The 19,085-nt window shown below is 41.2% G+C and overlaps 1 protein-coding gene across 1 annotated transcript in view; it reads right to left on the bottom strand.

Moving 5' to 3' along the window:
• LOC137234942 (nuclear factor 1 X-type-like) overlaps positions 1 to 19,085 on the bottom strand; it is a 2,160,399-nt gene that overhangs the window by 886,901 nt on the left and 1,254,413 nt on the right. The window contains exon 4 of the mRNA XM_067758242.1: positions 13,610 to 13,765. Coding sequence (XP_067614343.1) covers positions 13,610 to 13,765 — 156 coding nt within the window. The remainder of the gene's footprint in view (positions 1 to 13,609; positions 13,766 to 19,085) is intronic.

A 19,085-nucleotide genomic window follows, 5' to 3' on the forward strand; every position in this document is an offset into this window, starting at 1 on the left:
TGAAGTTTGGGGTAAACTGCTAACTGACGCCGCCCTAAGGCATCATATGCATGTAGGTTTATTGAAATCACGTAAGACTCTCCCCCTTTTTTTCCGTCACCTTGCGCCACCCAAACAGAACCCACCCAATTTATGTGGTCATGATCAATGTTACCGATATTCTTTGCAGATCATGACCCGTTTCGAAACTCTATTGGCCAAGTCAGAGAGGAGCGCCAAGCACTTCGACGTCGCCTGCCAGCTCTGCGGTAGAAATCATAGTATAAGGCTCTGCGCTGAGTACAGAAGCAAGTCGCCCGAAGAAAGGTTACGGGCTGTCCTAATTGTCCGAATTGTTTGTCGCCGTTTCATCGCGTTGACAACTGCAAAAGTAAATATCGATGCAAAAGGTGTAACGAGAAGCACCATACTACGCTCCACCTCTAGGACCAACGTCCTGCACGCGCAGAAACCATTGTCGTCGGCGACGACAACCAATCGGACGACGAGTTGTCGATCCACTTATCGGGACCAACTAAGTCTTGGGCCCAACAAGTCGAGGAGGCAGAGTTGGAAGAAGAAATGGCTAGAGCCGAACAAAACCCCTCAACCAGCAATCTTGGGAAGCGTAGTTTTCGGCCGCTGCTACAGCATGAACGGGAGGCGGAAAAGCTCAAGAAAGAACGACAAGAACAGGACAATTGGCGGCAGCAGGACACCGAACTCCATACCACATAATCGAAGGGAAGCGCTGCCCATGGTCGGCCCAGAGCAACTAAACGCGTGACGATGCAAAATCGAAACAAAACCGCGCCATATCAAAGTAACGCGAGCAAAGTCGACAGTAGACGAGCGCTATTACACGCCGTACCAGCCGGCTTCCGAACGGGACGACTATCCCAGACAACGACCCCATAACCCATCATGCGACCATTTGTGCCCATCGCACTGACTGCCGTTGTACGGATCGAATCGCGGGGCCGCTTGCATTTGGTTCGAGCTATAGTCGATCCCTGCGCCACAAGCACAATTGTCGATGCAGAGTTGGTGCGCGACCTACAGTTAGAGCGTCAAGGATCAGGGCAATGCACAATAATCCTTCGCGGGAAATTCGGGTCATCCACACACTTGACCACTAAAGCCAGCATTGTTCCAAGCCACTATCGGTTGAGTCCGCCATCAAATGTAGATCCAAAGATTGCCGCTCCATTCCAATTCATGCGGCTGGCCGATCCACAGTTCTACCGCTCATCGCCAATTCGGCTAACACTCGGCGCAGATATATACGCCGAAATGATGGTGAGCGGAACGCCAGCAACAACAGTTGGCGGTCTCCTGACCCTACCGACCGTATTCGGGCTGGTAGTCTCAGGAGCCCGCCAAAAATAGGAGTTGTTTCATAAAAATAAGTAATTACAGCACGGACTTTAAAACCACGTACGTAGATTTAATAATTTATTTTCTTTTTCTTCACAGGACAACGAGACACGAAGTCCATCGTGCGACGTGCAGTGCTTGCAGTCCGCATCTGCACATCGACATAACGCCTTACTGGACGTGCGATCACGTGTCATTCCTTTTTTTTTCTTTTCATTTTTTTTCTTTGTTGCTTACGGCAAGGGGCCGTTATGTTTGGCCACAGGCCTAAATATATCTCCCCAACCTCGTAACATAACTTTCTTTGGTTATTTTTTCTTCGTTGGTACCACCCACATATTCTTGTGATCACTATACACACAGGCGTGTGTGAGTGGTGGTGCGTATGTATCTTAGATTTTTACCGCTGTTAACCCGCGGTACAGCAACTTTGTTGCCGGGAAACCCAACGAAGGGACTGTGTCGTGGGTTCATCGGCTCATGTGGCAAAGAGTCTCGCCCTCTTTTGATCCAGCAGCCAGCAAAAGTACACGTAATCGTACGTTCACGTAAGTTGTAAATTTCCAAAAATATACTTAATAATTTCCTAAAATATTTTTAATATTTTAACCTTTCACAACATTTTCCTTAACACTTGTTGTATTTATACACATTGAATAAAAAAACACTGTGAAATCCTTTTATTAATACGAAACCTTTTTGGTGTTTTTATTTTTTTCCTCCCTTTTTTTTCGCCTAACTAATCTTTAACAAATACGTGGGAGCGCGCCGTTGCCACCACGCATTTGTCCAAGCACAAAACCGTATTTTCCATATATCAATCATGACAAATGTTGTATTCGTTTAATTTTTCGGACGAACCATATCAATTTCCTTCTATAATCCTTTAACGATTTCAGGACTTAAAGGTCGATCTGGAAAACGTTTTATTAAGAATGGACCATTGGGATTTTGTTTGCCAATATCTTCCTGAAATTGAATAGCTCTTATGGCCTCCTCAGGACTCCATTTTCGTTTGGGACTATGACTTGTGGAACGCCACTATATTGGAAGTTACTGACATTTGTGATACATTTTTAGAAATGGTGGAACGTTTTTGGTTAGCATGGGATTATCCCAAATTTTGATAAAACTGTAAGGAAGTTTGTTGTTGTATAGTATTGGCGGGTGCATTTGACATACATTTCCGTTGTAGAAACTTCCATTAAATGTTTTGCGTCCGATGTGATTGTAATTATAAGATGTGCCGGAAAAGTGTTCATTACTTTGCCAACAATGTAGTCGCGTATAATAAGGTGGATAAGATATGTGAATATCCCTCTCCGGAACGCGATATACAGCCTCTATGTTGGTTCCTCTCATTTTTCCACAATTATTCCTTTTGAATCCTTTTTAATAATATGCAGAAGGGACGATATTAACGTTGGAGGTAAGTTGCTTTTCAATTCCTTTATATTGTGACGAATATTACCATAACTAGTAATAAACTCCCAACACAAAAATATTGAAGCGAGCCACACTGTGTAAATAAACACATCAATCATCATTTACACCAAGGCACGAAGAAATACGAGTATTACGCGCACATACTTGTAGTCATCAGCCGAAGAGTTGCTACACATAGAAACGCATATTACTATGAGAAACGCGTAAACTACAAATACATATGTAATTACCAAGTAGGAGATAAGTACAGCAGTTCTAGCAGGCGAAACGTCTAGACTTTAGTAGATATATGCGAATGAAGCAGCAGAGAGCATAAAAGAGCGCCAGCTGAGTAGTCAGAAAATCAGTTTGATTTAAGCACGCTATTGGTTGTGAAGTTAAGTTTTATTGTGAAGTACTTTTAAAGTAGTCTAATAAAGACCATTTTTGCATTACTGAATATTGGAGTTATTTGTTCAACAGTTTAGCGATTCGAACCTTAACAGAAGATTTGGAGTAAGCGGAATTTCCCTACATTCGTTACAATTGGTGTCAGAAGAGGAATTGTTGAATAAATTTCAGATTTGCAGAGTACAACAAGGACATGACAAACCGGAGTGAATTGAATATCCAGAAACTGAAGAAAGAATTGGAGAGCCGTTGATTAAATACAACCGGCAATAAACTTGGACTTCAGACACTACTACGAAAGGCAATGGAATCAGAAGGATTTAACGTGGAAGAGTATGTCTTTCATCATGATGGCAATGAGACAACAACATTGAAGAGAAAAATGAAACATCACAGACAGTTACGAGCACAGACTTGAACATTATTTTGGCTGCAATATCTGCTCAAACATCGACAGTGGCATCTCACAACTGGAATCTCAGAAGACATATATGTCATCTCAACTGGTAGAACAAAAGATAAATATAATAACTCAACTGGCCGAACAAAAGACATATATGGTATCCCAACTAGAATCGCAGGAGACACTCATAACATCAAAGATTTAAGCACAAGAAACGCGTATTTCAGAAATGTCGACACAGATTACATTCAAGATTGAAGCACAAGAGGCACGAATATCCGAAATGTCGAACAAATTTCATCACAGATATCATCGCAGATTTCTGCGCAACTGGAAGAGCAAGAAGGAAGTATTTACTCGAAGTTGGGGGCGCAGGATACAAAAATTTGACAACTCGAGGACAAAATCGATGCCGAGATTGAAATATTGAGAGGTCGTATACAAAAGTTGCAACTAAGTCGCCCAGCAGTTTCAGCGAGTAATCCAAAGTTAAAAACACCATCTTTTGACGGTTCTGTTCCTTTCCAGGTATTTAAGCTCCAGTTTGATAATACCGCAAGAGTGAATAACTGGAATGCTGAAGATAAAGTCGCTGCAATATTCGTGGCATTGATATGCTGCTGAAATCCTACAGACGATTCCCGAGGGAGGGCGGAATAACTACGAAACTTTGATGGGCGCTCTAGAGAGGTCCTACGAAAGCGAACACAGGAAGCAGATATGCCAAATAGAGTTGCAAAACTCCTACCCCAAAAAGCTAATGAGATTTTGCAGGAGTTTGCGTCAGATGCCGAAAGGTTTGCACATTTGGCGAATGCCGACGCACCCATGGAATACACCGAATGGGTAAAAATTCAGAGCTTTATAAATGGCATAAGGGACGTCGAAACGAAGAGAGCCACATACGCAAACCCAAAGCCAACATTCACAGAAACGGTATCACATGCATTCACTTAGGAAACTGGCTCACTATTGAGTAAACCAGCGTTCAAAGCACGCCGTGTGGAGGTAGAAAGGCCAGACTGGGTGAACACAATTTTGGAAGTACTGAAGGGATCACAACCGAAAAATGCCGGAGTTATGAAATGTTTCAAGTGCGGTAACCCAAGCCACATTGTACGTTATTGCAGCACCGGTCCTGGTAGTTCCAACTTGGCTGGTGTAAAGGTCGAGAACTTGCCCCATAATGGCCTGTGATACCTATCTCGCAAATTGGAAGAAAATCGAGCGGTCTTACCGTAAAAGGATATGTGGATTGCAAAGAACGTGTACTGACTGTAGCTACGGGCGCATCTAATTCCATAATCCCATCTGATTTGGTCAACAAGAGAGTAAATCCGTTACCTGGAGCAAGATTGCGTACGGTCACTGGCAAGTACAGGGAGAAGTGTTATCTGAAGTCTTAATTGGGATGGTCATGGTTCTACACAAATTCGTTGTGGCAGAGATTGTTGATGAAGTCATATTGGGAGTTGACTTCTTTGTTGACCATGACGTCAGGATCGACATGCAAAAAATGAATATGCGCTATAAGAACCAGGATGTATCACTCAACTTCAGTTTGGAGAAAGGGTTCAGCAGTAAGCGAGTGTTGGGGAGGCGATTCGCAAAAACCACGAAAGTCAAAGCCAGAAGGCCGGGCAAAGATTAGTGGAATGAATGGAACACACAAATCAGTACCGAAGGTTCCTGCGGAAGAACACTTGCATTGAAAACCGGAAACAGACGAACTAAAATGAAGGAAAGAATTTCCCAGAAATAATGCAACTGTAGTTTCAAGCCAGGGCGCACTACTGTTGAGAAACGTCGGAACGATACTGATTATACGACGATCAGACTTAGGTGGAGGACAGTGTGATGAATATTACCATCACTAGTTATAAACTCCCAACACAAAAATATTGAAGCGAACCACACTGTACATAAACACATCAATCACCATTTACACCCATATACAATAAGGCACGAAGAGATACGAGTATTACGCGCACACACTTGTAGCCGAAGAGTTGCTACACATAGAAACGCATATGACTATGAAAAACGCATAAACTACAAATATACATGTATATGTGCTTATGACTCAAAAAAGAAATTGTGAGAAACAGCTGTTAAAGATAAACAATTAATTTCTTCAGTTTCTTAGTAGTTTTCTTTTTTTTTGAGTCATATGCCACCTTTTCATAGGCCGGGTTACATATAGCTAATTACCAAGTAGGAGATATGTACAGCAGTTCTAGCAGGAGAAACATCTAGACTTTAGTAGAAATATACGAAGTAAGCAGCAGAGAGTGTAAAAGAGCGTAAGCTGAGTAGTCAGGAAATAAGTTTGATTTAAGCACGCTATTGGTTGTGAAGTTAACTGTTATTGTGAAGTACTTTCAAAGTAGTCTAATAAAGACCATTTTTGCATTATTGAATATAGGAGTTATTCATTCAACAGTCCAGCGATTCGGACGTTAGCAGAAGATTTGGAATAAGCGGAATTTCCCTGAATTCTTTACAATATTAAGTCGGTTGAATGTTTGTTCGCATATTCAATACAAATCTTGCAGTCCATTTTTAAGTAACTTAGCTACAAACGTGAAACTTTACACATGGTTTGAGACAATGTAACAAAAAGGGGACAAAATACCATTAGGTGGCGCACGAATCGAAATAATTAGATAAGAATTTGGAATATTGAGATCGACTTTTAAGTAGCTTCTTATTGAGCTACAAACGTGAAACCTTACAGATTGGCTAAGACACCGTGATAAAGTAACAAAAGGAAAAAAATTTCGTTATGTGGCGCACGGATCGAAATAATAAGATAAGAATTTTGAAATTTGAAAATTTTTTTGAGTAACTTCTCGGCGAGTTAGAGACTGACTTCAGAGGCCCTCTAAAACATAATGCAAAAAGTTTCGATAGGGGGCGCACGAAGTGGGATATTAAGAATAATCGTACGGGGTGATCTTGCGATCAATATTTAAGAGACTTCCCATTGAGCTACAATTTTGGAACTGTATACTTAGTTGAGAAGTCGGTGACAATACATAAAAGAGGAGAAAAACTCTGGTAGGTGGTGCACGGATCGAGATATTTAGAAATATCGTCCGAATTTGGAAAATTTTACAGTAGATTTTTAAATAGTTTCCAAATGAGCTTGAGACTTGAAACTTTGAAAAAAGCTTAGGGCCTACTGAAGATGCAATACTTAGAATTCAAAATTCTACTTAATGTGCCAGAGATAGAGGTACTTAGAGAGAAATACATACAGAATCCGGAAAAATATTCAATCGAGTTTTCAATAGTTCTGGTTTGTGCTAGACTAGAAATTATGGAACTAAAAAATTTTCAATTCGTTGCGCTGGGACTGAGATATCTATATTATTTTAATTGACGAATTATAAGTTCAATAAAGGCAGCGTAACACAGCGCTGCGTTAATTTACCGAGTTGATTCCGTACCGACATCTGTAATTCCGTTCACATTTCTTAAAAAAGAGGAAATTAAAGTCACCGCTTTAAAACAAACGAAGAATGTAGCCGCTTGGAACTAACAAGGTGAACCGAATCAAGGTGTTACTGCTTTATATTTTTATTTCTCATAAATATTTTTACAATTTCTATGTCAAAATTTTAAAATGAAATTTCAGCAAGAATATGTCTTTGTATAAGGACACATTTGTCCATTTATACAAAGGAAGTGCTTAATATGTTTTTATGAGTTATATACTATAGACCCACAAGTAGCGGTCCTACATATGTTGGACCAACGGCAATCAATGAATGTACTTGATATAACATTGGGGGTATGATTGGATAGTTCTTGACAGGCCGTCTTTTCAGACCATGCATGTATAAGCTTCATCATATGTGGGGGTATGATTGGATTCTTCTTGACAGGCCGTTCTTTTCAGACCATGCTTGTATTAGCTTCAGAATCCTCCTAAATAAGGTAGAGATGGGGAGAACCTTGAGAAACCTAGGGCAATGGACTGGTACAGATTTCATAAATGTGTATCAGGAAGTCTGGGGCAGCCTCAAGAGGTTACCACTTTAGAGAAATGTAACACATTGCAACTTAGCAAATGCTACGCCACAATATCTATTTCCTATTTTGCGCCCACCCCTAACATCATATTTTCCATTTACTGCCCACCCCTAGTAGTGTATGTACCGACATACATATATACATATATACCGGCCTAACAACCATCGCGCAAGCACAAAGCAAGCCAGCGATGGTGAACGCACAATGCTTGGCGCGCTGTGCGCGACAATGCGAGCATAATTCCCAACGTTTTCATAGTTACCTATGAATAAGATGATTGGCCGGAATACACCAGGCACACTTCGCCGTAGGTAAGTGAAGTACAACATCATCGCCATCCCGATCCTTGGACATCCCATCCCGCAGTCTAGCCACCACCGTCATCATAGCTATTTGGTGAGAGCCACCGTCACCCAGTAATCTCTCTTCGGGCGTGATCCTTACTACCGCCGTCATTACTACCGCCGTTAGCACCCCTTAGCGAGAGCCACCGTCGTCTTCACCATCTCAGCCACCGCTTAGCTAGCACTCTATCTCCCTCTATCTGTGGAGAGCCGTCGTCCTTGGGTTACACTATATTGTCAGCGACACTACCTAGCGAACATCTCTCTCTCTCTCTCTCCTGGATTAAAAGTTGTGGATATTTTAGCCTGAGAGCCGCGTGTGTGTGTGTGTTCGAAATCAAAACACTAATTTACTGTGTATTTATTTAGGTGGGGGAAGTGGGACCTCCATCCGACTCTGGATTGACTTGAGCATACCTCAGCCTTTTACCAAACCCACCTCATAAATGGCGCCCGAGCAGGGACCCGTCTCCTCAGGCGACTGTGCCAAAACCATCGAGAGCACCAACACTGTAGGAACGGGTTCACCCAACACACAACCAACAATTGACACAAAGATAAGCGAAACCACCACCACCACGCTCAACGTCGACTCTCTAAGCTGGATTTACCTGCTGAAGAAGGAGAGGCTAATCGAAGAATGCAAACGCTACCGAATCTACAACGAAGGACATACCGTCGCCGAATTGCGCAGCACACTCAGCGCATACGTCCGAGACCAACGAAAGCGTAAGTCAACAGAAAATCTTTTGAGAGAGGTAGAGATGGAGATCGCCGCCGAAGAGGCCCGGCCAGTCACATCTACGCAAAACACCACGCCGGCCGTCACAATCAAAACAATATCCCTCCAGCGCGAGCAGAGCGGCATAAGTAACACGGAGGTCATGAATACAGTCCGCCGCTGGGATGTACATTACGCTGGAGGCGACACATTATACGACTTCCTGGAAAGGATTGAGGAACTGGCAGAATGCTATCTGTTTAAGCCAGATCAACTCCTCCCAACCCTTCCAGAGATACTGCGTGGCAAAGCCATTCAATGGTTCCGCCTGCGAAAACAACAACTACACACATGGGCTGACTTCCGCTCCGAAGCCGGAAAATTATTTTTGCCGAAGCGACACATTAGCCAGCTAGAGGACGCTATCCGCCAAAGAAAACAGACGAGCAGAGAAAATGCCAAGGACTATATCCTCGCCCTCCAGACGATGATTCGCCGCCACCCGACTTTGTGCAAAGAAGATCATCTAGAACGCATATATGACGGACTACGGGTGGAGTATCGACTTTTTGTGAAGCGGGGCGAGTTCCAAACGATAGAGCAGCTTATGGAGCTCACCGACGAGTACGAACTGCTGCGAAGCGAAGAAGCCAAACAGAGCCGACTATTAGCACATAGCTTAAGCACAGTAATAATCGAGGAGCTGGAGGAGCAGAATGATCAAATAACAAACTCCCTGTCCACACTCACTGACCGTTACTATGCAAGAAACACCTGCTGGCGATGCAAGAAACGCGGCCACCGCCGCTCCCATTGCAACAACAAAAGACGACTTTTTTGTTCTAGATGCGGCAGAGACGGAACGCTCTCCAGGGATTGTGCAAGCTACGGAATGAACCGAAATAATCCGATAACACCCGCACTATTATCATCCGTAGCCAAAGGGAAGGGGAACGACGGACGTTTTCACATACAGGTGTCCATAGAAGGATTGATGTGCCGCGCCCTGATCGACACGGGGGCCACCGTGACATACATCAATGAAGCCGTAAGAAGGCATCTGGAACGACGAAAGATTCCACCGTTAGCCAATCGTCGCAACGTGCAACTCGCCAACCAATCATACATTGCGAGCACCTACTCCTACCCGGTCAAGGTCAAATACAATGATCAAACAGCCAGTACGTTGGTGTCTGTTATCCCTAATTTGGCCGAGAGTGTTATTCTGGGTATGGACTTTTTGGCAAAGCGCAACGTTACCGTCTCACTGGATGGAAAGCCCCTTACCACAGCCGGTGCAACCAAAGCAAACGCACCTGTAACCCTGCATTACATAACAGAAGCGGAACACCTCAACGAAGAGCGAAAGATAGAACACTTAGAGCTCATAGAAACACATCAAAAAGCACCCAAACACCTAAAAGGGCCAAACACTGCCGCAGAACACAGACACAACACAACACTAAAACAAAGTTATTACCCGGCCATCCTCAGCAACAATTGTGAGCAACTCGTCACTAACGCTCCGGCAACGATCCTGAAGGATCATAACATCACCCACCGATTTACCAAACCGTGTGCCCCCCACAAAAATCCTACCGAACGCGTTAATCGCGTTATCAAAACAAGGGTGGCACAACGTACGAAACAATACCATCGGAACTGGCAACGGCAATTACCAGAAAAAGCCTTCGCCATAAATACGACCCAACACAAATCAACCGCCGAAATGAATTTTAACCGTAACTTCGTTGGGCCGAGAGAATCACCAACAAAATATGCCATGCCCGAAGAACCGCCTCCATTCGACGCAGTACCGTGGCCCGCAAATAAGCCACGAATACTTGACGTTAAGATATTCTGGAACCCGCCATTAATAGCCGGCCATCTAAACGCCATCGTATGCGACAAACCAACCGCTGGTGACACTATACCGTATGCACCAAACCGAGAGCCACACGATACTATTAATGGAAACCACGCCCAGACTTCTTTGCCCGGACTATGGCTAAATCGCAAAAAGGGTGTAACACGGCGCGTAGGGTGGACGAAGATCACGCCATAATCAAGCTGAAAGAACACTACAAGATGGTACGATTCGCTGGCTGAAGAGAAGCAAGATCCGACCTAGTTTGATAAGTTTTCTATACATGAAATGTAAATACCTTAATTTTGAAATGTAAATTGAAATTGTAATACAAAAATGTACATATGTATATACCTTAATCTTGAAATGTAAATTTAAAATGAATTTCTACTTGCAATGTAAATTTAAACACAAATGAAATGTACACATTATTGTTGAAAAAAGAAAAAGAAGAAAAAAAATCAATCAATCATAATAATAAAAACATCAACGAACACATATACACACATGTCTACCGCCGTTAGCACCCCTTAGCGAGAGCCACCGTCGTCTTCACCATCTCAGCCACCGCTTAGCCAGCACTCTATCTCCCTCTATCTGTGGAGAGCCGTCGTCCTTGGGTTACACTATATTGTCAGCGACACTACCTAGCGAACATCTCTCTCTCTTTCTCCTGGATTAAAGGTTGTGGATATTTTAGCCTGAGATCCGCGTGTGTGTGTGTGTTCGAAATCAAAACACTAATTTACTGTGTATTTATTTAGGTGGGGGAAGTGGGACCTCCATCCGACTCTGGATTGACTTGAGCATACCTCAGCCTTTGACCAAATCCACCTCATAAAATTCTTATCAAAGGCCTTGCAACTGCGTACCACAGAACTTATCCTCTGAGAAGATTTAAGGAAAGAGAAAAGCCGCAAGGGTAAAAAAAGGATTTAAGTCTTCTTAGAGGGCATGTAAAAGAGATTTTTAAGTTGGAAAAAGTTGCTGAAAGCGAGGAGTGCTGGAGCGAAAATAGAGGTCTGGTGGAGATCGATAAACGTGAAGTCAACAGGTCGAATGGGGATTAATGGAAAAATTTCTATGCCGACATAGAATGCTTCAGCGAAACGGAGAAAAGTCCTATCCATGGGATATTCGGTCCAGGGACTAGTAAAAACGGACGACAGAGAACGATCACACAATAGTGAAGAGTCCATTGAGGTACTACTGAACACACACTACACATCATGACATGATGCGGAAGAGTTATGTGACAACGTCTACAATCCTAAAACGAAGCGAAAGGTAGCAGGAATGGTGATAAATATCAAAATTGAATGGTCATTTCGACATAATGGTCAAGACACTAGAGAGATTAATGGAAGTGTATATAAATCAAATATGAGTTATGCATTTTTATCTTCGGCACAACAAAATCTGTAAACAGAGGAACGCAGCAGGGTGGGGTTTTATTACTAATTCTGGACTCTGGTTATCACCAAATTGCTGGGGCAGTTCGACGGAGGATCAGTCGAACTTATGGCATATGCATACAGTCATCATAAGCGGCAGATGCCTCGTAATCTGCTTGGAAATCTATAGTTGGGTTAACCGCCAAAGCGGAAAACCCGATCTAGTGGTTACTAAAAAATATAAGGTCCCTACTTGGACTAAGCCTAAGCTTGGAGGGGTAAATGCACTAGAAAATTATAACACAAAGCATATAAGAGTTATACTAGATAGTACATTGTCGTAAAAACTGCATAAGGAAGAGTGAGCGAAGAAAGACTCCGCGGCCTTGTATGCATGCAAGAGGATGCTAGGATGCATGTGGGGCCTATCACCCAAACTCTCTCATTAGGTATTTACTTCGATTGTCAAACCCATACTTTACTTTGGGTTTCATGTTTGGTAGATGAGTACACAAAAAAGTACGTTTACCAAAAAACTAGAGTGGGTATGCAGGTTATCAATTATTAGCATAACGGGGTCCTTAAAACTAATCCGACAGAAGAATTGCATGCTACTCTACACATCCCGCATACAGACCTAATGGCCTATCGCTATATCAATATAACGCTATCTAATATCTGGCAAACGGAATATACGGTCCCGTACCTAAGCTATGAAAGAGCCGGAGGGTTGGCGTCAGAGTGCAGAAATGGAGGAACAAACTATACACGTGTATACCGATAGTTCAAATTAACGGAAGGGTTCGGGTTTGCTGTTTACTGTGTCGATCCAGAAATAGAAATCGAAAGTAGAGCCTATAGGCTGCCAGATTACTGCAGCTCGTTACAGTCGGCATTTATAGCCGATAAGAAAGCAGCAGAAATTTTGGAGGAAGCCTGCTCAAGCTGTAATCGATTCAAAATATATATATATATATATATCATGCGGCGATTTAAGGCAATAATTTCTCACAGTACTTCATCAACAAGTGTTTTGGAATGCAAAGAAGCATTGAAACAACTTCCCGGTCATAAAGGAATACAAAGTAACGATAATGCCAATAAGTTGGAAAGTGCAGCACTCGATGAATCGACGGTAAACGTCCTAGTCCGTTTTGGAGAAATCAAAAGGAGATGGGAGTTACATATGATCAATCAAGCCAGAAAAGGCTCGAACAGAAGCGCTTTAATGGGGTAAAAACAGTTTTCGTTGCTCTTATGTATTTGAAGATTTGTTGAATAGTACGAAAAGGTAATTTCTTTATGAAAGGTAATAACTTCACAAAATTCAAACCGTATATATTTCTTATTTTTGCCGCCATAATTTGATTTTGTGTGGTTTTCAACGTAATAAAAAGTATCAAATTAGGAAATATCAATAATTGCATTGAAATTTGCGCTTTTAAGCTTAAGACCATGATTCACTATATTCCGCCCGTCAAACTTAATATTTGCGAAAAAGGTATATATATTATGACGTGCTTATTCTAGACGCTTTAAAAAATTTATTATATATTTTGGTTTTGGTGGCAAAAAAATAAAAAATTTAGCAGGTAATAATATACTACCGTACGTTTAACATATGTGAGTGAGTTTATGAGTGGTGCTTACTTGTAATTCATTCTTGCATTGCCGCTCTTCCTCCAAAGACATACGTTTCTCATGCTTTTTGTAGTATTTGCGTTTAGCAGCTTGTAAATTAAACCACGAATACGAAAATGATTTCACAAAAGGCAGCACAGCCTCGATGAATGGATGAAATTCATCCTATTTTAGATGTGTGATCACGGCAATTACAAAAAAAGTATATATTTATTCTTATATTTGTGTGGACAAATTTTTAAGGCTTTTTGGTTGCTAACAATTCAAAATTAGTAAAAAGAGGTGTACATATACAAGTTTTTTGAATGCGAACATATAAGATTTTATGGTTTTTGTTTGTAATTCCAAGCTCAGAGCGACCTTAACCTTTTGTCTAATTCAAACATCTTGGAAATGGCAGACACTGCTTTTAGTCCAGCTTGACTGTGAAGGTGTACTTTAAGTACATACCGAATTCTGAGTGGAATATTACCCCATCACGACTGCTGTTTAAAAAATGCTCTATCTCAGAAAACTTTTGCATATTGCCGTATTTCAGGACTTGTTTCCAAAATTTCCTATCTCAGAATTCGGTTGAAAAACGCCCTATCAGGCCATAAGTTCAATGCATTTTGCCGTTAGGTAGAACGTTTATGAGAAAATTTTGAGATAGTGGGTTCTTTAACCGAATTCTGAAATAAGGCGTTCTGAGATAGGGATTTTTTTTAATTACAGAAATAGGGCATTATTCAAAAGTTTTCTGAGATAAGCCATTTTTGAAACGGCAACAGATAGGGGAATATTCCACTCAGCAGTCGATATATGATTACTAGCTATTACCCGTCTGGTCGGTGTCGTAGAAAACTTATATGGGGAATCGTAACATCTGTAATCGTATAACTCGTCACGGAAAAACATGGTTTTCGGATTATAACATACGTGATCGTAATACTTCATTTATATTCCACATGATGATATGGCACCAAATCATCGAGGTGTACAATTTAGTAGCAGTAAAAATTAAAAAATCAACTTCATTATTGAAATAACTTTTTCAGTGCCATTAGTTAGATTATGTTACCATTTGATAAGTCTGTAGCGGGCAGGGCACAAAATGGCCGACTTTTCAATATGTCGCGAAAACTAATTTCGAAAAATTTGCAAAAAATAATGCAATAAATATGTATTTAATAACTTATATTCGAAATGCATTTTGATTCCTTCGAAAAGGTAACAGCTTGTAGAAATTTACAGAAATGGCGGAAAACGCTCAAAAATTTAAATGAAGTATTACATTTTAATATATTTAGTTTGCGGTCCCGAAATGATTATACTTAAAAAATTTAAACATACTATTTATAATAAATTTGAAATAATTGTACCTTTAATTGTTACCACGGCTTCTGCCATCAGTAAATGCTCGTGTATTTAAGGTCAAAAGTTGCTGAAATACTTTCAGTCATCGTTTTGTGAAGCTCATAATTTCGGGAATGTTCGTCCAAATTAATCTTCCTTATTTGTTAGTCACTAGTGACTAGTGATAGAACTTTTAGAAGAAGTATCGATACGGGTACTCGTATATAATACTCGGTTCAAAGTATCGATGCTAGTACTCAGTAAAAGGTATCGAGTATACTCGATCCAAATGAGTACTTAGGAATTTTTACCAAAAGTGGAGAAACTTTTTTTAAAATGAGATCCTAGGTTTTGAACTTAATAGAAAACAAATAAGGAAGATTAATTTGGACAAAACTGAACATTATATACCCTTTTGTGTGCTCTTACATATATATTAAGGATACATTTAAAGAGAAACGTCACGAATATTCAATGATTTAAAAGATTTTTGATCGACTTATAGCGTTAAAAAAAAACAGTTAGAAAAGTTTTCCTAAAAAGAGTCGCCCCTCGGCAGTAGTTTGCCAAGTATTCCGAGTGTATTTCGCCCATGAAAAGCTTCCCAGTGAAAATTCATCTGCCTTTGCAGATGTCCTTAAGACTCGTCATGAAATATGTAGTTTGAAGCAAATGGGAAGAGAAGAGGGGTTTAAATCTCCTCGGAGGTAAATCGCGTTTTTTGGAGAAATTAACTAAATAGAACTTGTGTACTTTGCACTGCCATATCTTTACTGATTGCTGTTGTTGTTACAGTGCTTCGCCCATCCAATAGGTGTGACCCACTCACAATATCCTCTGCTGGGAGTCCAAAGAAGCCTGCAGTTTCAACAGGTGTGGACCACAGAGAAAGTGGTATTAGAGGCGTTGATTCCACATTGCAATGGAAAAGATAGGGGTCCGCCTTTTCGGGGATATCACTGAAGAACTTTTTATGTTTTTGTCGTATTTCCTCATAATGCTTGCGGAGATGACTTCCTAAGACCCTGGGGGCGGGGTGCTTTAATAAGATGTCTGTTGGGATGCCCAGGTTTCTATGTCTTCAACAGAAGCTGTTCAGCCTTTCATTTCTTGCCCTAATGTGGAAGACAGCCCGTATCGGTTCTGAGAGTGTTGTTTTGACAGGCCTGTATTTTCTTCCTGTGAGTAACCTCAGCGGCCGGCCAATTGCACTTTAAGTGGAAATGAGCGTCTCTTTGTCTTTACTTCAAGTGCTACCAACAAGAGAATTGAGAATTTTGTTACGGCTCTGGATTCTAGATACAATCGCGGATATATGCTCGCCAAAATGTAGATCCTGATCAAGGACACACTCAGTATTTTGGTAGTCGGTGGCGTAACGCCATCGACGTGGATTTTTGGCCATCAACATTTCTTTTGTGTATGTTGTAAATAAGGCCGCCTATGATTTGGCCGGTGACAATGTTAGTTTTCGCGAAGCGAAAAAACTAGATAAATCAGGGAAGTAGTTGTTTATTTTATTACATAGGTTATCGATGGGTGGGCCGGGACCTGTAGCGATTTTCCTGCAGTCAATGGCTCACAGTGGTCGGTCCCATAGGCCAAAAATAAAAAAATCGGAGTGAAAAGTTTGCCACCAAATGTGTCGTTAGTATCTCTTATTAGAACAGCCTTTTAAAAAGAATATTTCTTTTTGTTGTATTCGAACTGTATTCTTTAAGAATAGCTTCAAATTAAAGTGCAAGTTTTAGCTATTTAAGAATACATAAAATATTGTGGCAAATGTTGACATCACTAGGCTGTTAATAAATAATCACGCAACAACAAAAACATGAAGCAGCCACTAATATATACATGTGCACGTTAAAGCTAGCAACACTTATGTATAAGGCGACGAAGAGATATCTCTCACACAGACACATGTATTCATCAGCCGATGAAGTTACTCACACATACGCACGCATATGCTATAAACTACAACTATACACGTATATGGCTGGTAACCAAGCATGAGCTAAGTTCTAGAAGGTGAAACGTCTAGACCTTGGAGAAATATGCGAACGAACCAACGGAGAGTATAAAAGCAGCGCAAGCTGAGTAATCAGTAATCAGTTCTGATTTAAACATGTTATTTGTTGTGAAGTATAATTGTGAAGTACTACTCCCAAAGTATTCTAAATAAAGACCAGTTTGTAATACTGAATATTGGAGTGATTTATTCAACAGTTTAGCGATTCGAACTTTAGCAGAAAATTTCAAATAAGCGGAATTCCCCAAAATTCGTAACAATTGGTGTTAGAATAGGAATAGTTGAATAAATTCCAGAGTTGCAGAGCACAACAAGGACATGGCAAAGTTGAGCGAATTGAATATTTAGCAACTGAGGAATTGGAGAACCGTGGATTGAATACAACCAGCTATAAGATCGAACTTCAAGCAGGGCTACGAGAGGTTATGGAGTCGCAAGGAATTAATGTGGACGAGTATGTCTTCTATACTGATGGGAACGAGAAATTAACAAAATTGGAAGAGAAGAACGGAAGTCCGAATCCAGTCGGAGGCGGCGATACAAATGCAATATTGGCTTTGTTATCACAGATATCGGCAAAAATGGAAACCCAGGAAACTCGCATAACAGAAATGTCATCACAAATATCCACAAATATGTCATCCCAACTGGAATCGCAGGAGACACGTATAACATCCATTATTGAAACACAGGAAACACAAATTTAATCACAGCTGGATAAACAAAAGACATATATGGCATCTCAGCTGAAACTGTGTCTTACTTTCCAGGTATTCAAGCTTCAATTTGAGAAGACGAAATCAGTGAACAACTGGAATGCTGAAGACAAAGTTGTTGTACTGTTCGTGACATTGAAAGGGCCTGCAGCTGAAATCTTACAGACTATTCTAAAGTGCGAACGGAAAAGTTATAAAGCATTGATGGCCTCTGTCGAGAAATGTTATGGAAGCGAGCATAGAAATCAAATATACCAAATTTAATGGCAAAACCGTTATCAAAAAGTAAATGAGACTTTTTAGGAGTTTGCGTCGGATATTGAAAGATTGGCTCATCTCGCAAATGCAGACACACCCGTGGAATACATCGAGAGGGTTAAAATTCAGAGCTTTATAAATGGAATACGGGATGTCGAAACGAAACGTGCTACATATGCGAATCCAAAACCAATATTTGCTGAAACGGTATCCCATGCACTGACTCAGGAAACAGAGTCAATTTTATGTAAGCCAGCTTTCAAAGCACGCCGTGTGGAAGTAGAAAGGCCCGACTGGGTGACAGATTAATAAATGCTTAATGCGGGAAGCCAGGTCGTCATTGCGATGTTGATTCTAATGGTCCCAACTGCATGGGTGGTCTTAAGTACAAAGCTGGGGGAGATGAGCAAGAGCGAGTCAGATGTAAAGAGCGAGAAGTTGCCCCAGCTGTCCTGTGATATCTGTATCACAAATCGGAAGAAAATCGAGCAGTCTTACCATCAGAGGAAATGTGGATGGCAAGGAACATGTACTGACAATAGACACGGGCACATTTCATTCCTTAATCCGATCTAATTTGGTCAACAGGAGAGTAAAACCGTTACCGGGAGCAAGATTGCGTGCGGTCACTGATGAGTATAACCAAGTCCAGGGAGGAGTGGTATGTGAAGTCTTAATTGGGAGGGTCATGATTGTACACAAATTCGTTGTGGCAGAGATCGCTGATGAAGTCGTATTAGGAGTAGATTTCTTAGTTGACCTTGGCATCAGGGTCGATAGGCAGAAAAGGATTATGCAATATAAGAATAAGGACGTACCACTTAACTTCAATTTGGAGAAACGGTTTAGCAGTAAGCGAGTGTCGGTGGAGGAGATTCGACAAAGACCGCCAAAGTGAAAGGCAGTAGATCGGGCAAAAGTTGATGGAACGAATGGGACAAATAAATCAAAATCAAAGGTACCTGGCATTTACAAACCCAAATGGATACACTAAAACGAAGGAAAGAATTTCCCAGAAAGAGGAGTGGTTTCAAGCCAGGGCGCACTATTGTTGTGAAAAGTCAGAACGATACTGATTATACGAAGCCAATCTGTCAAGCTCAAACTCTTCGAAGTAGTCCAGTGGCCAAACAACAGGGTGTGAGGT

This window comes from Eurosta solidaginis, chromosome X, assembly GCF_040869045.1.
Source record: "Eurosta solidaginis isolate ZX-2024a chromosome X, ASM4086904v1, whole genome shotgun sequence".
Classification (NCBI taxonomy): domain Eukaryota; kingdom Metazoa; phylum Arthropoda; class Insecta; order Diptera; family Tephritidae; genus Eurosta; species Eurosta solidaginis.